Here is a 24661-nt window from a genome sequence, read left to right as displayed (position 1 = left end):
ACTGGATTTGCCACGTGGAGATCATTAGTGAGCTTGACAAAGAGCTGTTCTGATGGAGCGAGGGGTGAGTCGGGGGAGCCTGACTGGGAATCAGTTAGGGTGAGAGGGACTGAAGTGGACACAGTGAGAATGGGAGTCACGGGAGTCTTACTACAAAAGGGAGAAGAAAAATAGAAGGCATATGGAGGACGATGAGGGGTTCAGGAGGTCGGTGTTTAATATGGGAGCTAGTGTTTGTATGCCATGGAATGTCTAGGTGAAGCATCTAATGGAAGTGATCCGGTAGGAAGGGAATAGAATAATTAAAAATGTAGAGGAGGAGAGGGGACAGTTACAAGAGTAAAGTAAAAAAGTGAAGAGGCTGGCATTAGGCAGCACAGTTTTTCCCTGGTAACAGGAAGGAAAGCAGGAATGCAGGTAGGTGGGTAGATTTAATGGCATGAAATGTAGAAGGTCTTTTCTGGTAGTTTTACTTCCTCTCTCACTTTTTTAAAGGAAAAGACCTTGGTCTGGCTTTTGAAATACCGCCACATATGAAGAACCAAGCCCTCTTTCCTGCCTGTGTTTTAAAGGTAAGTAAAACATTTTGCTGTAATTATAAGCTACTTTGATCTGCATTATTTTATATTAATTAGTTTGCTGTTCAGTTAAGAATTTTCATTTTTTCCTTTGTTCAATGCTAGAATGCCGAACTAAAATTTAACTTCGGCGAAGAAGAATTTAAGTTTCCACCAAAAGATGGTTTTGTTGCTCTTTCCAAGGCATCAGATGGTTACATTGTCAAATCACAGCACACAGGTATTACACCTGGGAGGGTAAGAATTTTAGGGTTGGGTATTGATGAAAGCTCTAGTAGCAGACTTCTCATAGTGAGTGAGTTACAGGTAATCCCCCTGCTGATTTAGTCACATATCTTCACTTGACACATCCATAAATTTCAGTTCCAAATCTAATTCATAAACTCTTTTAAGTATTTGGTTTTCGTTTAGGGATTTCGGGGAACCTGATCATGATGATGATATCTAGTATTTATAAAATGTGTGCTTATTAAGTGCCATGGCACTGTGTTAAGTGCTTTATTGGATTATTTGGTCTTCACAACCTATAAGGTAGTACTCTTCCCACTTTACAGACAAAGAACTTGAGGAGTAGACACTTGAAGTAACTTGTCCAAAATCACAGAGCAAGTAAGTGCTAGAACTGAAGTCTGACTCCAAGGCTCATATTCTTTCTTACCTAGTGTACTTCCTAATCTATTTCAGTTATTTAAAGTAAGTACATTTCATAGCTTGTTTACTTTATCACTCAACATATAATCAATTGCAATTATTGCAAGTAGATTTAAAGAAACCTTAGTTCATTTTAGGAATCTTAACTTTGTTTTGTTTTGCTTGATTATCTTCTATACCTTTTGACAATTGTTACTTAAAATTTTGCTGGTGGAATATTTGTGTGCACATTTTACAAATAAAGGTATTTTGAGATATGATTGTTCTGATCTTTTTAATTCTCCTAAGGTAATGCACAGGTGTCACAAACAAAGTTCCTCCCCAATGCTCCAAAAGCTCTCATCGTTGAGCCCTCCCGAGAGTTAGCTGAACAAACTTTGAATAACGTCAAGCAGTTTAAGAAATACATTGATAATCCTAAATTAAGGTAAAAGCTTCCTTTTGTGCTCGAATGTCTATTGTCTACAGGTTTGTGGTGTTGTGGAAGAAGGTAGAAAAAATGAGGTTGAAATTCAGTATGTAGACTTAAGCACATGTGTAAGTGTGTAAATATATATAACTTTATAGTAGCAATTAGTTTCTGTATAAAACTCCCGTTTAAGTGATAAGTTTGATTAAATAAACAGTAAATTGAGGGTTTTTTTTTCCCTATGTCTCTTACATGAAGAGTTGTGGTTTGTAAAACAGTATCAGAGGAAAAATCAATTTTTTTAAAGGGAGCATTTCATTCATGTTTAGAATCATCATTTCATTTGTATAGAAAATACATTACTCTGTTTCTAGAATGTTGGTACACTTAATTTGGCATGGTTGATTCTAACCTGTCTCACAGTGGGGACCTTCCATTTGGTCGCTTAGGCTGGTCACTATCTAGTTAGAGTTTCTGCTGTTAGAGGCAAACCTTAAGTTAAGTGATCTTGTGGAACTTCTTGCTCAGTAGCAATCCCTTTTAACTTGAGGAAAGCCCTCCCATTACAAATAAATTACTGCCAGTTGATTTACCACTTGAGTTTGATTGATTTTTGCTTTGACCTTTTTTATTAAAACATAATTCACACACCATAAAATTTACCATTTAAACCATATAATTCAGTGATTTTTAATACAGTCACAAGGTTATGCAGCCATCACTGCTATCTAATTTCAGAAACTAAATTACTGACATGCAGCCCTATCTTTTTAGCAGGTTTTCTAGGTTCATCCACTCTGGTCTGTAGCATTTATTGCTGAAAAGTATTCTGTTATATTCATATATCATATTTTTGTTTATCCATTTATTGGTTGATGGACATTCTACTTTTTGGCTACTGTGCTGTGAATATTAGTGTACACGTTTTCTTGGAGACATACATTTTCATTTCTCCTGGATTTATAACTAGGAGTGAAATGGCTGGATCATATAGTAGCTTCAAGTTCAACATTTTCAGGAATCACCTAAGTGTTTTCCAAAGTGGTAACACCATTTTACATTCCTACTAGTAATGTATGAAGGTTCTGATTTCTCCATCCTCACCAACATTATTATCTGTCTTTTTGATTATAGTCTATCCTAACGGGTGTGAAGTGGTATCTTAGGGCTTTGATTTGCATTTCCCTAATAGCTAATGATATTGAACATTTTTTAGGTTGCCTATTGGTCATTTATAATATATCCAAGTTCTTTGCCTCTTTTTCAATTTGGTTATTTGTCTTTATTGCTGATTCATAAGAGTTCTTTATATATTCTGAAAAACATATGTAAGACTATCTATTATGTATATGATTTGCAAATATTTTTTCTCATTCTCTGAGCTGTCTTTTCACTCTCCTGATAGTGTCCTCTAAAGTACAAGAGTTTTTAGTTTTGATGAAGTCCAATTTATCCATTTTTTTCATTTTTTTCTTTTGTTTTTGGTGTGTATAAGGGGACTGCCTAACCAAAGGTGAAAATTTACTGCTGTGTTTTCTTCTAAGGGTTTTTATATTTGGTCTTATTTAGGCCTGTGATTAATTTTGAGTTAATCTTTGTGTATGATACAAAGAAGAGGAATAACTTCATTCTTTTGCATGTGCATATCTGTTTGGTCCAGCACTGTTTGTTGAAAAGCCTATTCTTTCCTCTCATTGTATATCCATGGCTCCTTTATCATATATTAGTTGACCATATATGTTTGGGCTAATGTCTGGAGTCTCTATTCTGTTCCACTGGTCTGTGGATCTGTTCTTGTGCTAGTACCAAATTGTCTTGATTACGGTGGCTTTGTAGTAGAACCTGAAGTTGGGAAGTGAGATACCCCTCTCCCCCCGCTTTATTCTTCCTTCTCAGGATTGCTTTGCCTATTCAGGGTCTTTTGTGGTTCCATGTTAATTTTAGAACTATTTGTTCCAGTTCATTGAAGAATGCTGTTGGTATTTTGATAGGGATTTCATTGAATCTGTAGATTGCTTTAGGCAGGATGGCCATTTTGATAATATTGGTTCTTCCTATCCATGAGCATGGGAGGAGTTTGCATTTGTTAGTGTCCCCTTTAATTTCTCTTAAGAGTGTCTTGTAGTTTCCAGGGTATAGGTCTTTCACTTCTTTGGTTAGGTTTATTCCTAGGTATTTTATTCTTTTTGATGCAATTGTGAATGGAATTGTTTTCCTGATTTCTCTTTCTGCTAGTTCATTGTTAGTGTATAGGAAAGCAACAGATTTCTGTGTATTAATTTTGTATCCTGTAACTTTGCTGAACTCACATATTCTTGTAGTTTTGGAGTAGAGTCTTTAGGTTTTTTTATGTACAATATCATATCATCTGCAAATAGTGACAGTTTGACTTCTTCTTTACCAATCAGGATGCCTTTTATTTCTTTGTTTTGTCTGATTGCTGTGGCTAGGACCTCCAGTACTATGTTGAATAAAAATGGGGAGAGAGTGGGCATCCCTGTCTTGTTCCCGATATTAGGTGAAAAGCTTTCAGCTTCTCACTGTTAAGTATGATGTTGGCTGTGGGTTTGTCATATATGGCCATTATTATGCTGAGGTACTTGCTCTCTATACCCATTTTGTTGAGAGTTTGTATCATGAATGGATGTTGAATTTTGTCAAATGCTTTCTCAGCATCTGTGGAGATGATCATGTGTTTTTTGTCCTTCTTTTTGTTGATGTGGTGGATGATGTTGATGGATTTTCGAATGTTGTACCATCCTTGCATCCCTGAGTTGAATCCCACTTGATCATGGTGTATGATTCTCTTGTTTTTTTTTTTTAATTCAGTTTGCTAATATTTTGTTGAATACTTTTGCATCTATGTTCATCAGGGATATTGGTTTGTAATTTTCTTTTTCTGTGGGGTCTTTGCCTGGCTTTGGTATTAGAGTAATGCTGGCTTCATAGAATGAGTTTGGAAGTATTCCCTCCTCTTCTATTTTTTGGAAAACTTTAAGGATAATGGGTATTATGTCTTTTCTGCATGTCTGATAAAATAGCCGTGAATCCATCTGGCCTGGGGGTTTTGTTCTTGGGTAGATTTTTGGTTACTGATTCAATTTCGTTGCTGGTAACTGGTCTGTTTAGATTTTCTGTTTCTTCCTTGGTCAGTCTTGGAAGGTTGTGTTTTTCTAGAAAGTTGTCCATTTCTTTTAGGTTATCCAAGTTTTAGTATTTTAATGCTTTATTATTCTGGTATTTATTTCAGGGAGCTTCTGATAATTGGAGGTGTTGCAGCACGGGATCAGCTCTCTGTTTTGGATAATGGGGTAAGTTCACTTTTTCATTTTTAAAAATTAACATTAACAGGCTCAGTCGCGGGGGGCCATCAGGTGAGAAATTGGGGATCAACAGAGGTTAGGCTTAGAAGCTCACCCCCCTGTTTTGAGAGAAATCTTCTGCATCCGTGGATGTTTTGTTGCCCTTGTCTAGCTTGGATTAATACTTAGTCTATAGGCACAGATCTGATCATCTACATTTGCCCTCTTACAGCACTAAATTATGTTTTCTACCTTTATCTTGCATCTACCTACCACTTCAGCATTTTATTTAAAATAATAATAATAATAAGGGAGAAATGTGGGATTCACATATAAATCAAGTATAAAAATCAAACGAATAATCATATCTGACTTGATTGTTTATAGTTCATGGTGCATGATCAAAACCGAAAGTTTCTGTGATATGACTGCCCTTGTACTGTTTACCATGTAAGAACTTGTTCACCATGTAAGAACTTGTTCGTTATGTTTCAGAAGATTGGAGACTGTTGAGAATTAGGCTTGGGGTTGATTAATGATTGTGCATTGAGTCCCCTATACAGAATTTTATTCTTGTTAACAACCATTTGATCAATAAATGTGAGAGATGCCCTCTCAAAAAAAAAAAATTTAAATTCATTTTGCATTGTGGCTCAATACATACGTCTTTTGTTGTAAACCCAGACAAGTTTCACAAATTAATTCTGATCTTTCTATATGCAGTGTATTCTGACATTTGTTATTCTGTTATTTCCTATTTTATTCTGTTCTTTTAAATTAAAAGACTGCTAGTTGCCACTCACTGAAAAAAAAAAACTTAACATTATGGGTTGTGGCAGTATAGTTCACTGTGTTTCAAGAAAAATGAGGCTGAAATTAGATCAAGGTCAGAAGAGTTCTATCTGTTCAAAAACATCTTACAAGTTTGCCCTTTTTTCCTCAAAAGTGTATATCACAGCAGTCTCTTCCAAGCCCCGTATACAAAATTCCAGCATACATGAATTTTTTGTTTACCTTTTGAACATCTGAGAATTTCCTTTTTGCTTTCATGAATTAAGAGTCATTTCTTTTGGGGGTAATGGACAAAAAAGAAGCCAGAATTAATAATAGAAACGAAGATAAATTGGATTTCAGAGAATGTAGAAGTTTTGTCAGTGATCCTTGGGAAGGATGAAGGATAATAAGACAGTGATTCCGGTAGGAGGGAGATGAGTTCGGACATGTGGGTAATGGCAGATCCTAGGGGCTCAATCATGCAATTACAAAGAACAAAGCTGAGACTGTGATCTTCATTATTGGGAGAAAAGTTTGGGAAAATCTTAACTGTCCTCATTAATTCTATGAGCTAAATACAGGTATGACTTCATAAAATACTTTTTGTATTTCATATATATAAAAGTAACTTTCTCCTTACAAATTTCCATTTCCTTTACTAAATATTTTATCATTTAATCTAAGCCACCTGATGCTTAGTCATGGTGAGCAAATATGTCCACCCTCCTGTTCTATTGTGCCCCTGGTAATGAAATTTTATGCTGCATGGTTTAGATTTGACCTGGTATGACATATTAAGAGCAAGGATTCCTATTACTGTACTTGTTTATACTATTCTAAGATAGTAATATTGCTTGGATATGTTCTTATTTGATATATTGTATTTTAGTGGTTTTAAGAAAGATTTAATGTGTTTTTTTCCCAGTCTTGTTTCCTCAAACCCAAATCTATTTTCCTCATAGGCTATTAAGTTTCTTAACTCATATTTTCCAGCTACAGAGCTTTTAGAGAACTGTATCTGCTTTTGTCAGTCATACCTAAAATTTGGTACTGGCTGAAGCCAATGGCAAAGTAAAAGGGATGTTATTCTGTAGCTTTCTTGGCAGGGTTCAGGTTTGTTCTACTCTGGGGCTCTAATACTCTCTTCTTTCCATCGGATATTCTCTATTTCTGTTATCTCCCTCCATCCTCTGGCTCAGCCTTAGCTCTGTGTTATGTCTTATGCTGGGGCAGAAGTCAGCTTTTGAAATGAGAGAGTAGAGCTAGTTAATTTTTTGATACTTTAAAGTTACAGTTATGCAACATGTGGAATTAAGGCCTGAAGGAGTAGTTAGTGCTATTACACAGGTCATATAAGTGTTTCTCTCAGGTTTTTCCAATTTAACTCACTTTTTTTTTTTTAAGCCTGAGAAACCTAGTGTCTGTTTTCATGCTGACATTACCTCCTGAAATTGAGGAGGGAGGGCACTCACATGGTAGGTTAGAATCCTATAGTAAAGAGATGTTACGCTTAGATCCAGAACGGTGTTTTAGTCATTGCTGTTTACATCACCTGTCATGGTGCTTCCCACATTGCTGATTCTTAGTACATTGAACAGATTGTATCTTCATGTTCTTGGATAATATTCTCTAGTTTGAACTGAGATCTGCTTATAGTTACTAATACAAATGAAACAATAGCTTCAGAAATGTCTGCTTACTTTTCAGGGGACTATAATGTCTTGTATTGGATCAGATTAAGAGTCCAGCACAGTATGCTACTCTTTCAGGGGGTGAGATAATTGGGTTACACGTTTGTTAGAAGAAAGTTCAGTTTTTAGTCTGCAGTGGAGAAAATTAAGTAAAAAAAGAATAAAAGTGAATTTTGCCTATTGTTAAAGAGAAGTTTCAAATTACCTAATTGAATTATTTTGTATAACACCTTATTTGTGCTCACACACATATATCGATACATATAAAGATATTTTACCTTTATTGACTACTTTCTAGAAATGCACCAGGCCTTGTTAATTGTGTTGCATACATTTTCTTACTCAGTACTCAAAATAACTGAGATTAAGTAACTTGCCCAAGATCTTACAGGTCATAGGGTAGAGCTTGCTTTGAAGCCCACATTCCTAATCACTACACCCTGTGGGCCTGATTAAAAGATGTGCATGTTTGTATGTGTGTGAATAGAAAAATTTTCATTGTTTGTACTGACATGGTGTTTTATTAGACTATTCTCTGTATGTATGTATGTTTGAAATTTTTACAATAAAAAGTTAAATATAACTTGTTCTCATTTGAGTTAGTCCTTTCCTTGTATTTGGACTTTAAGTTTGAATCCCAGTTGGGGACTTATTAGCTGTGTCATCTAAATTCTCATGACTTTAGTATTCCACAGTTACATTTCCTCATTTAAAAATAGTAGTAATAGTAGTAGTGCTTTTCTTAACGGTAACATCAGATGACAGTACTTGTAAAAGATGAGCACAGTGCCTGTTCATTATAAGCACTTGACAAGTAGTAATATTGTTTTCCTGGATAGAGTAAGATGTCATTATTAACACATTTATCGAGCACCTGGCACACAGAGCATCAGGTACTTTATGTATTTCATCTCTTAATTATCACAACCCATCCTTCAAATCAGAAGGTATTTACCCATTTCAAAAATGAGAATCGAACTAGAAGAGATTAAGTAAATTGAGGTCTCACAGCTGGGTAACAGCAGAACTGGAATTTGAATCCTGGTTAAATTTCAGAGTTCTCATAAATTCATCTTGTCACTTGGAAAATACAAATTTTATATACTAGACTATACAAACAGCTCAGGGTGTCAGAATCGGTTGCCAAAATCTTCACATTAATTTCAAACCAAATGTAGGAGTTTCATAATATGGTGTGACCTGTAACTTCCTATTTGCAAATTTAGAGTTCACTGTGACTACTTCAGTACACGTTTTGTAAGCAGATCATTATTGTTTGCTATTTTGAGGTGTTAATAACAGTTCATCAGTTTTCATTAGGTGCTGCTTTTGATATTTTTCAGGTAGATATAGTCGTTGGGACTCCAGGAAGACTAGATGATTTGGTGTCAACTGGAAAGCTGAACTTATCTCAAGTCAGATTCCTGGTCCTGGATGAAGCTGTATGTTAAAAGGCAGTCATGCTTTTAAAATATGTTTACTTGTGTGTTTGGAAACAAATTAATGTAAAGCGATGAGGAAAAAAATACAGTTCAGTCATGATACCAATACCTAGAGATTATCATTGTACCAGCTTGGTATATTTTCGTTCACTCCTTGTGTTTATGTATATTATTATAGTAGTTGAAATCAAGCTATCTGGAATATGGGAAATCTTTTTATTTTTTTAATAAATATTTCATGGCATTATTTGTAAACAATTTTTAAAGGCTGTCTGATGGTCTTACTGTATGGATACTCTGTGATTTATTAAACCTCTCTTGTAGCCAAGTGTAGGTTTGTTTTTTTACTCCATACAGCTATTTTTGTAAATAAATTTTTTTCACATTATGGATTATTTCCTTATGTCATAGTTGGCAAAATATGGGCTGTATGAAAGGACATTAATGTGTTTAAGGCTCTTCAGACATATTTCCAGATTATTTTCAAGATGGGTTGAAGTAGTATTTTAGCACTGAGGGTTTTTCTTACTGTTTTTTCATATTAAAATCATATGCTTCAGGACGTGGTAGGAGCTGTTAACTCTCCTATTCATTCTAGAAAACTGTAGTATAGTTTCTGGAGTGTTTATTGTCAGCTTTTTCATATTTAATCACATGGAATTGAAATTTGAATTTATAACTTGTTTTTAAATATCCAATAGAAAATAATCATTTTGAAAATATGGGGCTATATGTGTGCATGAATTTAGTTTCTGTATTTAACCTTTTGTATTTGATTTAGAAATGAAAGATTTATGTGAGACGCAACAAAGGCCATTCTAAGAGGGAAGTATATTGCAATACAGGTCTACTTCAGAAAAGAAGAACAATCCCATGTGAACAGTCTAAACTCAAAATTAATGAAACCAGAAAAAGAACAAATGAGACCCAAAGTCAGTAGAAAGACATAATAAAGATTAGAGCAGAAATGAATAAAATCAAGAGAATAAAACAATACAAAGAATCAATGAAAGCAGGAGCTGGTTCTTCAAGAAAATAAACAAAAAAGATAAACCTCTACCCAGACTTATCAAGAAAAAAGGAGAGTATACACACATGAACAGAATCAGAAATGAGAAAGGAAAAATCACTACCAACACCACAGAAATACAAAGAATTATGAGAGAATACGATGAAAAATTATATAGTAACAAACTGGGTAATCTAGAAGAAATGGACAACTTTCTAGAAAAATACAACCTTCCAAGGCTGACCCAGGAAGAAACAGAAAATCTGAATAGACCAATTACCAGCAACAAAATTGAATTGGTAATAAAAAAACTACCTAAGAACAAAACTCCTGGATGAGATGGTTTCACTGATGAATTTTTTCAAACATTTAGTGAAGACCTAATACCAATCCTCCTTAAACTTTTCCAAAAAGTAGAAGAGGAGGGATACTCCCAAACTCATTCTACAAGAAATAAAAGTTATCTAGATTGGCAAGGAAGAAGTTAAACTGTTGCGGATGATATGATACTGTATATAAAAAACCCTTAAGAATCCACTCCAAAACTACCAGGTCTAATATCTGAATTCAGCAAAGTTGTGGGATACAAAATTAATACACAGAAATCTGTTGCATGCCTATACAGTAACGATGAACTATCAGAAAGAGAAATCAGGAAAACAATTTCATTCACATTTACATCAAAAAGAATAAAATACCTAGAAATAAACCTAATGAACGAAGTGAAAGACCTATACTCTGAAAACTACAAGACACTCGAGAGAAATTAAAGAAGATACCAATAAATGGAAACACATCCTGTGCTCATGGATTAATATTGTCAAAATGTCCATCTTGCTAAAGCAATCTATAGATACAGTGCAATCCTTATCAAAATGCCAATGGCATTCTTCAACGAACTAGAGCAAATAGTTCTAATATTCATATGGAACCATACAAGACCCCGAATAGCCAAAGCAATCCTGAGAAGGAAGAATAAAGCAGAGGGGATTGCACTTCTTGACTTCAAGCTCTACTACAAAGCCACAGTAATCAAGACAATTTGGTACTGGCACGAGAACAGACCCATAGATCAATGGAACAGCCTAGAGAGCCCAGATATAAACCCAAGCACATATGGTCAATTAATATACAATAAAGGAGCCATGGATATACAATGGGGAAATGACAGCCTCTTCAACAACCGGTGTTGGCAAAATGGACAGCTACATGCAAGAGAATGAAACTGGATTATTGTCTAACCCCATACACAAAAGTAAATTTGAAATGGATCAAAGACCTGAATGTAAGTCATGAAACCATCAAAGTCTCAGAAAAAAACATAGGCAAAAATCTCATGAATATAAACATGAGCAACTTTTTCCTGAACGTATCTACTCAAGCAAGGGAAGCAAAATTAAAAATGAACAAACAGGACTACATCATGCTGAAAAGCTTCTGTACAGCAAAGGACACCATCAGCAGAACAAAAAGGCATCCTACAGTATGGGAAAATAGGTTTGTAAATGACATATCTGACAAGAGGTTAACATCTAAAATATATAAAGAACTCACATGCCTCAACACCCAAAAAGCAAATAACCCTATTAAAAAATGGGCAGAGGATCTGGACAGACACACTTCTCCAAAGAAGAAATTCAGATGGCCAACAGGCACATGAAAAGATGCTCCACATCGCTAATTATGAGGGAAATGCAAATTAAAACCACAATGAGATATCAACTCACACCAGTTAGGATGGCCAACACAGAAAAGACTAGGAACAACAAATGCTGGTGAGGATGCAGAGAAAGGGGAACCCTCCTACACTGCTGGTGGGAATGTAAACTAGTTTAACCATTGTGGAAAGCAGTATGGAGGTTCCTCACAAAACTAAAAATAGAAATACCATTTGATCTGGAAACTCCACTCCTACGAATTTACCCAAAGAAAACAACTTCTCAAATTCAAAAAGACATATGCATCTCTATGTTTATTGCAGCACTATTTACAAATAGCCAAGATTTGGAAGCAACCTAAGTGTCCATCAGTAGATGAATGGATAAAGAAGAAGTGATACATATACACAATGGAATACTATTCAACCATAAGAAATAAACAGATCCTACCATTTGCAACAACATGGATGGAGCTAGAGGGTATTATGCTCAGTGAAATAAGTCAGGCAGAGAAAGACAAGTACCAAATGATTTCACTCATCTGTGGAGTATAACAATGAAGCAAAACTGAAGGAACAAAACAGCAGCAGACTCACAGACTCCAAGAAGGAACTAGGGGTTACCAAGGGGGAGGGGTGAGGAAGGTGTGTGTGGGGTCCCGGGGCAGACAGTAGCTCAAAAAAAGACAACAAGGGACTCTGGCATCTTACTACACTGACGGACAGTGACTGCAGTGGGGTATGGGGGGGACTTGATAATGAGGGTGAATGTACTAACCACATTGTTTCTTGTGAAACCTTCATAAGAGTGTATATCAATGATACCTTAATAAAAAAAGAGATTTAGATAATGATTAAAAAATGTATGCTTTTCTCTGCTTCTCATGCAGGATGGGCTGCTTTCTCAAGGTTATTCTGATTTTATAAATAGGATTCACAGTCAGATCCCTCAGATTACCTCTGATGGAAAAAGACTTCAGGTATAAAATAACTAATGCATCTTAAATGTAGAGAATTGTTATGTGTCAATTTTTTTTGTTTTATATTTATGTTTTGTTTTAGTGTCTGTTTTCTCATTAACTGCTGTATAAAACATTTTCTTCATTACCTGATTAAATAGTGTACACAAAAGAAACAGGTCTTAAAACCTGTTTTTAGAAATAGAAGAGAAAGGAATTTGAGGAAATTACTTAAGTGTTATAAAAGATGCTAAGTAAAAATTCTTAGTTTTTTTTTTCTACTGAGCATTTAGAGTTTCATTTTCTAGTCTCTTGAGTATTGCTTTCTCTTTGAAGGAACAATTAGTGAGCTGTTTAAAACAGTTGTTTTCTTAGTAATTATTTCCTGAATTATTTCTCATTTTAGGAAGAATCCTAGAGTTAAAGGCATATAAGAGAAGGGATAACTAGTAACTTACGATTTTAGATCTTCCGAAACCTTTACATCCTAGTTTTTGTAGGACCTTGGGGAGCAGATGGCATTATTTCTGTGGCAATGAGTGGCCTTAAGCTCAGAGCAAGAACCTGCCCAGTGTTGTGTACTAGTTGCTTCAGAGTCAGGCATTGAGTTTGTTCGTAGGTTCCAGGTTTAGCACACTTTGTGCCCCACATCAGCATTCATATGGTAGAATTGTAAAATAAAAGTGTATCAGAATTTTGATTTTTCTTTTTCTAGGTGATTGTTTGCTCTGCTACTTTGCATTCATTTGATGTAAAGAAGCTGTCTGAGAAGATAATGCATTTTCCCACATGGGTTGACTTAAAAGGAGAAGATTCTGTTCCAGATACTGTACACCACGTTGTTGTCCCAGTGAATCCGAAAGCTGACAGGCTCTGGGAAAGGCTTGGAAAAAATCACATTAGAGTAAGTACTTTATAATGCTAACATTTGTGTAGAATAAAGTATGATAAACCAGCTTCCCCTTGGGCTTTTAGTGATGCTTAAAGCAACCAGATGTTGTACCTTAGAAATGGAAGTCTAGCACATTGACTAGAAAAGTTTAGGCCCTTAAGGCTCAGAATATATGATGGGCTTATATTTTATCTTTCTCTCTATAAAAAAAAATGACTTCTGTGATCATCTTCCTTGATATAATTTTTATAAACAACAGGATTACCTGTATGTATAGATCTAATTTCAGATACAATGATCTCCATTTTTAGTAGTATTTTAGTGTCCTCTTGATGTTCCTTACTTTCTTAAAAATCGATTTCATCTGTCCATCTTGTCATTTTCCCACAGTTATTAGATTTACCTCTATATAGTAAGGATATGTTTATTATAAATAATATTCTAAAAGCTACCTTTGCATTTTTATTACATTTAAAATTTATTACCCTTACACCTACAGTTAATAAAAAGGTCTTTCTCACTCTAAAGAGTGGTTTTGCCTACAGGTTATGAACACATATGCCTGAAATGCAGTCTGACTTTAGATACAGTTTTCCCTTTAAAAAAATAAAGGACACCTGTTCTGAATCATTAACCACTTCCCATCCCATTTTTATTCCTTTCCTTTTGATAGACTGATGACGTACATGCAAAAGATAACACAAGACCTGGTGCTAACAGTCCAGGTAAGTTATAGCAATCAATAAAATGTGTTGTAAGATTTTGAAAACAAATTGGTTATTGAATTGATGCCCTGTCTGCTTGCATGAAGGATTTGAGGTGACTTACAAAGTTAGAACAGTAAATCTGAAAATAAAAGCAACAAAAATACTGAAGAAATGGGGTTAAAGCTGATACCAGTCAACTTAGAGGGATACTAATCACTGAATTTTAGATGTAAATCTCCTGGCATCTAAGTCACAAATATTTTGGAATATAGAATTCTCATTGATCAAAGGAAACCAGCAAATTTCTCTGGTGACAGCTTTCATATAGGCCCTGAATTCCAGGAGAAATGTCATACAGATTCTTCATATCAGGGGATTGGGTGACAAAGGAAAGTGTCTTTAGCTGCAGCTCTGTGAAAGATAGACAAGTGACCAAATAGTTTACTGATGGTTTTTGTGTGTAGTAAAATATACATAACATAAAATTGACCCTTTTGACCATCTTTAAGTGTGTACTTCAGGGTCATTAAGTCCAGTCCTACTGTGCAACCATCAGCACCATCTGTCTCCAGAACTTTTTATCTTCCCAAATGGAAACTCTATATCATTAAATATTTATCAGTGTGTAAAAAGTCTAACATTACCTTCTGTTTCAATGAAGATACTTCTATGCAGAGCTGAGACGGTTTGTTTCAGGTACATAGTATTTCAAAGATACATAAAGGTACATCGTGATTCACGAATAGTGCTTAGAGAACCTAGCATAGATCTTAAACACATTAGACCGCATGTCTGAGATCATGTCTCAGGTGGATCCTTGGCAAGGGTTAGACTGCGTTTGGTTCATGGCTAGATTCATTGGGGGGTTTTGAACAAGTATCTGAAAGGTGAATGATCTGAAATTTTGATTAAATCGAGTTCCTTTGACCTCAGTTGTATGTGCAGCTTCAAATTTAGAAGGTATATGCTCAACCAGCCTTATTGGAGGGGAGCAGAGACACTGCTAGTTTAAAATAATGTTTCATTCCACTGGTTGGGAATGCACTTTGTAAAACAGAAATTTTTGCGGCTTCACGTATTTTTCCTTGTAAAAGTTTTGCTTAGTTTACACCACAACTAGAGATGGCCAGAGAGACCTGTGGGTTACAGAATTAAAATTTTGCATTAGATGTTGAAGAGTTATTATAGCCCAGTTTTACCCTGAAAAATAGAGATTTGGGGATGGTGAATGAGAAATTACTAACAAGGTTTGATAAACGATTTTTACACCATAGAGTGAAGTACAAACTTTTTGATGGTAGGTTTGATTTAGAAAGTACAGTAATAATTTTTCAAGGGGTTAAAAATAATTGAGTAAGCCTTAATTGAGCATTTATGGAAGTAAATACAAGGCAGAGTATGATTAGTTCTCCATGAGAGGTAAGAACAAAGTTTTGTCATGAGTGTTATCTTTCTGTTTATTTGGGTGTGTGTATATGCGTTTTCCCTCATAACACGTATGGATATAGGTGTTTTGGTACCCTATAAACTGGCATAAGAAACATTAAGAGAAACAAGAATGAGTGAGTGGATTATCTCACCATTTTGTCTTCTAATGTTTTGTTCTTATCTTTAATACTTTAGATGAGTCAAACAGTAAGTCTTCAACTTAATTATGTGTATTCATGACAATTCAGATTAAAATTCTGTTCGTTTTTTTTTGTTGTTGTTTTTGTGGTATTCAAGAAATGTGGTCTGAAGCTATTAAAATCCTGAAAGGGGAGTATGCTGTTCGGGCTATCAAGGAACACAAGATGGATCAAGCAATTATTTTCTGCAGAACCAAAATTGACTGTGATAACTTGGAGCAGTATTTTATGCAACAAGGAGGAGGTAACATTTCCTCACTTAATAGATTTATTTCCTCACTAAATTTATTCCTTACAATTGTGTTTATTTCCGCATTTAATAGATTGCTAGTCTCATGTTGATGCAGTCTGCAATGCGTGCACAGAATTTGAAACAGTGATAGTGTATTTCTAAGTATCAGTGCTTAATCTAGTACTTTTCCATATGATATGCCCTCGGGAAAACAATGAGATAGGTTTCCACATAGGTACAGTTTCAGTATATAGTGAACATGAATCAGCATTCAAGGCTCTTATATCATTTGGAAGAAGGGTAAAGTTATTGATTAATGTTAACACATCAAGTGTGATCATTAAATAGTAGAATGTTTATCTTCTCTAATTGTGTATGTAAATGAGGAGAAAATCTTAATCCAAAAAAGGCTTATAAAGAAAGAAGAAAAAAAATGAGAAAAAGCAGTACAGTTAGAAATTACGGAGTAAGAATGGTTGGGGGAAAAATCTGAAATATGGGTAAACACTACAATATATATCAGTGCTCTGAAGTCGTCTGGTTAAATGGCATAGATGGTTAGACTGAATGAAATCCAGGTATATGCTATTTACAAGAAACATACCTAAAACCTGAGGATGTGGAAAGATAGAAAGACTGAAACAATATTTATATGTACCAGATAAAATATTAAAAGGAAGTTGGTTTAGCTGTTTTAGTAAGAGATGATAGTAGACTTTAATGCAAAAATATTAAAATAGTCACTATTTAATATTCAATCTATAATGAAGATGTAATAATTCTGTTTTTTTATAACATCAAATTTATAAACCAACATGGAGAAATGTTCAACATAATTAGTCGTTAGGGGAATGTAAGGTAAAAATAACCATGTAATACTGCTGTACATTCATTAGAGTAACTAGATTAAAAATGTACCACCGGATTTGGGCTAGGAATTGGAACAACTGAAACACTCCTGCACTGTTGGCGTATAGCCACTTTACTAAAAGGTCTTCGCGGTTTTTATAAAATTAAACATTGCTGTCTATGGCCTAGCAATTCAACTCTTCATTATTTACCCAAGATAAGTGAGGACATATATTATTGAAATATGTGTGCAAGAGTGGTCATACAGCTTTACTCATAATGGCCACAAACCAAAAATACACTAAGTGGCCATCAGTGGCAGAATGGTTAAACAAACCGTGAACTATACAGTGGAATAACTACTCAGCAATGAAGAGAAATGGACTACTGGCAGGTGCACAACTATGGAGAATGTCAAGCATTGTGCTGACTGAAAGAATTCTTACACAAGCGTGTATGCTGTATGATTGCATTTATATTACATTCCCAAAGAGTCAAAACTAATCTATGATGTGGAGAAAAAACCCAAAACAGTGGTTGTCTCCAGGAGGGTGGGAGTGGGGATTGACCAGGAAAGGGCATGAAGGTACTTTGTGGGGTGATATTCATGTTCTGTATCTTGTTGGGGCTTTGGGCTACATACAGGTCTGCATTTGTCAAAACTCAGCAAATGTACACTTAAGATTTATGAACTCCCTTGTTTGTAACTTTTACCTGGAAAGGAAAACAAAACAAAACAAAAAACGTAAACAAATACTGCACTCTAGTTAGTGATAATGCATACTCAACTGTCTATGGTATCTGGTTTGCATTGAAGTCCATCAAAAATATAAAAATAAGTTGATAGAGGAATAAAGGGCTAGACATATGTGGTAAGGCAAGTATAGTAAATGTTAATGGTAGAATTTAGGTGTGAGCACATAGCTGTCCACTATTACAGTTCTTGCGGTTTTGCTTTATGTTTGAAAATACAGTAAATGTTGGGAAAATATATAAAGTAAAACTTGACACATATACAAGGTAACAGATGATTCCCATTCTCATAGTGGGGAAGACTTTAACGTATCTCTTTTTAAATTCGATGTACATCAAGGAATCGGAAAACTCAAAAGGATATGGAAAATTTGAACTCATCGTCACATAAAGAACACATGGTTCACTACAGTGAAGAGTTCAGTAATATTTTTCTCCCAGTCCTGGCAAACAGACTTGCTTGGTGGTTTCAGTTCTAGTGACTGTTTTGTAATAAAAATTTCTTCCTGTCCTTGTTGGTTTTGAAGGAGGATTTGATGATGTGGCTAGGAATGCTGTTGATCAAACAGTAATATGCCTTAGTTTCCTTTTATCTTCCCAAAGTCTTTTGGTTACCTTTACCTAGAAAACCAGTTTCCCAAACTGTTACTGAAACCACAACAACCCAACATACACCAGATGCTAGGGTTTAAAGGAGGGGAATGAAACATACCCCCACACCTGCCTCGGACACTGTCGCCGGGAGTAGGCATGTGTATGTGATACTCTCCCAAACCATTTGAATTCTGAATGCAGGAGGACCTCAGCTGCAAGCCTCTGGAATTTCTGGCTAGCTGTTATTTCTCCTCTGCATAATCAGTTTTTGCTAGTCATTTTGGACAGAATGTATTGTTTCCTTGAGTTCTGAAGTACAGTTGACCCTTGAATAATGTCAGGATTGGGGCACTGACCCCTCCATGTGATAGAAGGTCCACATAAAACTTTTGACTCCCCAGAAACTTAACTGCTAGTAGTCTGCTGTTGACCAGAAGCCGTACTGACAACAAAAAGTCGATTAACACATTTTGTATGTTACATGTATTATATACTGTATTCTGAGAATAAAGTAAGCTAGAGAAAAGATGTCTTTTCAAGTTGTTGCCAATCTCCAAAAAGCAAGAAGTTTTCCAGTATTTTTATTGATAAAAGTCCACATATAAGTGAACCCACTCATTTCAAACCCATGTTGTTTGAGAGTCACCTGTGTATTTTATTGAATCGTATATACAATGGAGAGTAGTTAAGTGGTATAATTTGTTTTTCTGGGCATTCTCACAGTGGTGCCTACAGATTCTGTTGAGTTCTAGAAGGCTGTTTGCCCTTGGTCTCAAGACTGTACAGCTTTTGTTATTGTATATATTTGGAGGTTTTTTAGGATTGGCTACCACCATCCCTGCTTCTCGAGCAGCACCCCTTCATTCTTCCCGTTTGCTATTTCTATTCTGCTTTAGCCGGGAAACCAGATAACTAAGCTGCTTAGAGTACTTTGAGAAGAGCAGGCTTGTGGGCATGGCCTACTAGGAAGGGCATGAACTTCCTAATGTCTGTTTTGGTTCTTCCAAGAAAGATCTCTTCTGTCTACTTTTCGGTTCTCTGTTTTATATGGAATAGGTGAATTTCTTGATGTGCTCATGTTTTCCTCTTACTAATGCATTTTAGTTGACAAACTGTTTTATCTACTCTTACAGATTGGAAAGGGTAACTTAAAATGTCCTTCAAAGCAAATCAGTTTTAATGCTCATGGAGTTCATTTTAATGGCATTTTACCTCTGACAGAAATTGTATTAACCGTGGTTTATGGCAAGTTGAGGTATAGATTTCTACAGAATTATAGAATTTCTACAGTACCACTGTAGTTAATCTGTTTTTTGACATAGTCTTAGGCTAATGTTTTCCAAGGTTAACTGTTTAATGTGGTTTTCACAGGGCCTGATAAAAAAGGACACCAGTTCTCATGTGTTTGTCTTCATGGTGACAGAAAGCCTCATGAAAGGAAGCAAAATTTGGAAAGATTTAAGGTACTGATGTTTAGTTGACTGCATTTCCTTAATGCTTAATTGTATCTAGCTTTAATCAGTTCCAGTTAATATTATTAAAGCAGTTCTTGTCCCAGAATTTTCAAAATATTTCTACCCTATTGGTATATGCCCATAATGGCAGGGCTTAGTTATCCTAACAGTCAGATGTCTCTGTCTAAATTATGTGTTCTCTATCAGCTCAACACTAGTGTAATAATTTTCAAATTAAGGAAAGTTTTAGTTAAATTCCTTCAGATAGATATTTTTAAAAGAGGCATCATTTGATAGTCGAACCATTGTGAGAAAGTATATAGTAATACCTATAGAGACTTTAATTTGTAGATTAATTTAAGACTGGTATCAGACTGTGGTTTTGTGCAATTAGACATATTCTGAATTGTTTGGGGCAGAGTGGTTCAGTTATGTGCTTGCAGCACATGAAGAGGTTATAGACTGTTGGTGTAAGTAGGTAGGACTTCAGCCATTCAGAACCCACGGTCAGTTGCATCCACTCACAAGCATCTTCATCTGTTAGCACAGTTGTTTAACCCAGGGTATAGTGGAGACATCATTTTCTCTCAAACCCTTAATATGAAAAAAAGTGGAAGTATTGGGTTTTAGGAACTTCGGCTTATGTTTCCCTGCTGAGCGTAATTGATGTGGGTGTTAAAACATATCATGTGGCCTCATTTCAGCATGCGTGCTGCCAGTCTCTGTCCTGGGCATTGAACTGGACCAAAAGTCAGTATGCCATCCCCTCCTCCAGGTCTTTAACTTTGTTGTGACTTAGGGCACAGATGACGTCTGAGCACTATTTTGTATTTCCTTGGTAAAAGCACCAGGGCCCACTCTTCTCTTTAGGATTTTGTCTGTTGTCACAAAAAGTGTAACCTCAAGGTAAAATATCTAGTATTCTGGGAAAAGATAATGCTTATGTTTTTACATTTGTTCAGTTTTATTTTTCTTTTGAATTACCAGTATCAGTATTTCTAAAGAAAAGCCAAATTTTAGCAGTAGTTTAATATCTTCTTTAATATGTAAGAAGAGAAAAGCAAAAATGAATTTATTCACCTTAAATGTCATAGTTTAGCAGATCATCACTTAAAAGTTCAAGATGTGATTTGGTGAATTATGAATATCTAGACTTCTACTATAATAGTAATACATTAGTTATTAGAGGTCTCATTTAGTAGAAAGGTAGTATTCGTGTTTATTTTTTTTAGAATACGTGCTAATGAATTCCTTTTCTCTCCTTTCTGTTCTCTTTAGAAAGGAGATGTAAGATTCTTGATTTGCACGGATGTAGCTGCCAGAGGAATTGATATCCATGGTGTTCCTTACGGTAAAAAGAAAGCTGCTGTGCCTCCAATTTCAATGTTATGAAATTTAAGCTGTGTAATATGTTTGAAAAATGTAGAACACTGAACATCTAATACGTTTGAAAATTTTAGCAACTGATGGCAAGGAGTAATGATTTTTTTTATTTATAGTTATAAATGTCACCTTGCCTGATGAAAAGCAAAACTATGTACATCGAATTGGCAGAGTGGGAAGAGCTGAAAGGTACTGGTGTAATGTTTTTCCCCCCTTTTAAGCTTCTGTTCTTCAGGAATAAATTCTCATAAAGACTTAACAATCTTTCAGGATGGGTCTGGCCATTTCCCTGGTGGCAACAGAAAAAGAAAAGGTAATCTTTTCAGTGCTGTATTATATTCATTGTTTGCATTGTTATTTTAGATGTTGGAAATAAAAGCAGTTTGATTTTTCCACTTACATTTAATTCAGTTGTATATGGAATGTAAGTGAATTTCTTAATGGCATCTTTTTCTCTATATTCATTGAATGGACAAAGAGTAGGATGCAGTTTAGAAAGGCAAAATGCAAAATGTAATTTTCCCTAATCGTTAATATAATTGTTTCTACCAAAAAGTATTTAAACCCTTCCTGGCATCATACTATTATTAGAAGACTTTTTCTGTGAGTGGGGTAACTTAACTATTTTGATATAATTTGATACAAATTTACAGAAAAGTTGCAAGAATAAGAAACTCCACAAACTTTGTCCAAACTAGTTGTTCATTTTGCTTTTTACTATTTGTGTTATCTTATAAAAAAATATTTGAACTTTATTTTTGAGGCCTGTCTTGAAGTAGCATTCTCCAATATTTACTTTTGCTTCCTTGTTTTTATCTGAGAATTCCTTTCTATAATTGATACCCATTTTAGAAAAAAAATCTTTTTTGGATTATTTTCCAAAAGAATTCTTTCAGAAGACCTAGTTAATGAGCTACTTGAGTGGTGGTAGTAATTGGATGACATACCTATAATCTGTTTTTCTTGTGCCTTGAGGACAGAACATACTAAAAAACCAATTGAGAATAAAGATACATAGCATGTTTTAATCTCCATACATATCAGTGTTTTTTCCTTCTTTAATATAGGTTTGGTACCATGTATGTAGCAGCCGTGGAAAAGGTTGTTATAACACAAGACTCAAGGAAGATGGTGGCTGTACCATATGGTACAATGAGATGCAGGTAAGACTCACAAAAAATTTATTATGATTGGTAAAAATAGACTGTGTTTATCTACAACAGTTATATCTCAGCTTTTATCTGTCACTTATGAGGAAAAGTAGTAATTGATTATAATGTTAGCTGTTATTTGTAAATTGTTAACTTGTGAGTTCATCTCTTCAGAAATCTAACTTCCATTCATTCCATTCCCACTAAGTATTATATAGCCTTTTGGTTTCATATAGTGCTGTTGTAATGCAACTCTATTGAAATGAAGTTTTTATTTGAAAATACTTTTGATTTCTTCTGCCTTTCTTAGTTGCTGTCTGAGATAGAAGAGCATCTGAACTGTACCATTTCTCAGGTTGAGCCAGATATAAAGGTACCAGTGGATGAATTTGATGGAAAAGTTACCTATGGGCAAAGAAGGGCTGCTGGTGGTAAGCTTTGAATTACTTTACTTCTATTTTGAATATGAATGTGTCCTTTTTGAGCTTCACTTTAAGAAGAGAGTAATTTTACTTCATTATGTTAGGTGTATATTTTAGCATATTAATTATTCCCCCCTTATTACTCTAGCACTCTATCCATACCTGTCTTGCAGTGTTTTTTTATTATGTGGTCTACATGTGAATGAAGGACAGCGGCTCAGCTGTTTTTCTTGTGGTAATAGTGTCTTAAGAGTAGTTGAGAGTTTATGGAATTACTAGGCAACAAGAGTATAATGGTAATTTTGAACAAAGAATCAGAAGCCTTTGCTTTAATTCAAGCAGTAACCCAGCATTGTACTTCCATTGCCTGGAATGTCCTTAGCTTATTGCTGAAAGTTTCAGGCTAAACTAGTGCTTTTCAAACCATGGAAGGGGATGGGGGAAGGGTTGGAAGGGTTACTGGGACATCTATTAGGCCTAATCATTCATTTTTTTTGAGTTCACATTTTTAAAACTCAAGAGTTTGGGGGATAACTTACCCAGTAGTACATTTTTATTGCTAGAAGTAATGTTTAAACTGATATATAATTGAGCCAGAGTATTGCTGACAGGTTATTTCAAGCATGTCATTTATATTACTTTGTAATTTGTGTGTGTGATGCAGGTGGAAACTATAAAGGCCATGTGGATATTTTGGCACCTACAGTTCAAGAATTGGCTGCCCTTGAAAAGGAGGCGCAGACATCTTTCCTGCATCTTGGCTACCTTCCTAACCAGCTGTTCAGAACCTTCTGATCCTTACATACACTGAATAAGATTTGAGTAATAAAAGTCTGTAGTCTTAAAACTCTAAAACAATTACACTGCTTCCGAGCAGCAGTATTTGCAGTAACTTAAGCTAACTCTTGCATGTCAAGAAACATTAGTCTTAGGAATTCTTCATAAAATGACAACCTAATGAAAATAATAAATATGATGACTATATTTTCATGAAGGTTTATATCTTACTTTAAAGTTATTTGATAGTTGTCTTTAAAAAAGCTCTGAGTTTATGCAGTGAAGTTCATGGGTATGTGATTTGGCAGAGGACCTATGTGGAACCACTAGTGATATCCTGAGTGGGGTTTTTCCGAGGAAGTGGTCCTACGTGGCCCCGATCTTGAGGTGGTTGCCTAGGTGTATATTGAAGCCGGAGGAGAGCTGTAACATCAAAGAAAACTGGATGATCCCCGGGTAGGACAGCTTGGTCAGTGGGAAGCCTGGGGTTCCTTAGAGTTGGAACAGGCTTTGTGCCTGAGGATCAACGGCTCATTCAATGACGGTGGCAGTGAAGATGTATGTCTGAAGGTTTACCTTTTCGAGAACCTTTCTTTTCAGATGATACAAACCTATGAAGGTAAAACTATTCTGCTTTCCCTCTGAGTCTTAAAATTAAATGTATTTCTTAGAAATATGTTTTCTTGAACCCTCTTGCCTAAAATACCAGAAGGAAAAGGGAAAATTTAAATAGCTACAATTGAATTGTTATTTTTTGCCTTTTGACTCTTAGTTTATAAAACAGTTTTTTCAGGGGAAATTATTCTGCCCTAGAGATTCCTTTAGAGTATAAGCTGTCATGATTTCTTGTATGATGGTTTGCTAACCTTTTAGCACTGAAGTTTTTTCTTTGAACAAAATCTTGAGTGAAACTTAACATATAAATTGTGAGAAAATCATTACCATTAAAATCATTGCCCTGTATAGTCATAGTTTGTGTGAAATGATTATGAGAATTCCATTCCCTCACTTACATCTTGCCCACTTTCCTCAGTGATGTCTTGGAACTACCATAACCAATTTCAAAGCTGTGTGATGACAGCTCTTTGCAGTGTTTATGCACAATAGTCACTACTTTCAAAATGCTTTTTTAATTAGCATAATGATGAAGAGAAGACTGAGGTTCAGATCATATTGGATCTGGAAGAGGTCTTCTGATCTTGTTCATGACCCCATTTCTTAGGTGCAGAAGCTGAATTTAGAGGAATACATGCTCACATGGCCTGGTTTGTGTGACTGGAACCAGAACCTGGTTTTCCTAGTTTGAGCTTTTATTCCTGTCTCTCTTTGAAAGATGATCTGCAGGTC

The 24661-nt window shown here is 35.2% G+C and overlaps 1 protein-coding gene across 1 annotated transcript in view; it reads left to right on the top strand.

Moving 5' to 3' along the window:
- Nucleotides 1–24277, top strand: part of DDX1 (DEAD-box helicase 1) — a 35213-nt gene extending 10936 nt beyond the window's left edge. Inside the window, exons 11-26 of the mRNA XM_036881706.2 lie at nucleotides 496–572; nucleotides 684–798; nucleotides 1518–1656; nucleotides 4889–4949; nucleotides 8749–8847; nucleotides 12404–12493; nucleotides 13188–13376; nucleotides 14038–14089; nucleotides 15797–15943; nucleotides 19499–19590; nucleotides 20860–20932; nucleotides 21081–21153; nucleotides 21235–21277; nucleotides 22032–22127; nucleotides 22426–22546; nucleotides 23202–24277. Of these exons, the coding sequence (XP_036737601.1) occupies nucleotides 496–572; nucleotides 684–798; nucleotides 1518–1656; nucleotides 4889–4949; nucleotides 8749–8847; nucleotides 12404–12493; nucleotides 13188–13376; nucleotides 14038–14089; nucleotides 15797–15943; nucleotides 19499–19590; nucleotides 20860–20932; nucleotides 21081–21153; nucleotides 21235–21277; nucleotides 22032–22127; nucleotides 22426–22546; nucleotides 23202–23332 (1598 nt within the window). The 3' untranslated portion in view covers nucleotides 23333–24277. The remainder of the gene's footprint in view (nucleotides 1–495; nucleotides 573–683; nucleotides 799–1517; nucleotides 1657–4888; nucleotides 4950–8748; nucleotides 8848–12403; nucleotides 12494–13187; nucleotides 13377–14037; nucleotides 14090–15796; nucleotides 15944–19498; nucleotides 19591–20859; nucleotides 20933–21080; nucleotides 21154–21234; nucleotides 21278–22031; nucleotides 22128–22425; nucleotides 22547–23201) is intronic.
- The last annotated feature ends 384 nt before the right edge of the window (nucleotides 24278–24661 follow it).

Source organism: Manis pentadactyla, chromosome 2 (assembly GCF_030020395.1).
Source record: "Manis pentadactyla isolate mManPen7 chromosome 2, mManPen7.hap1, whole genome shotgun sequence".
NCBI classification, from domain to species: domain Eukaryota; kingdom Metazoa; phylum Chordata; class Mammalia; order Pholidota; family Manidae; genus Manis; species Manis pentadactyla.
The sequence above is the reverse complement of the archived record's forward strand: the minus strand, read 5'-3'. Positions and strand labels throughout refer to the sequence as shown.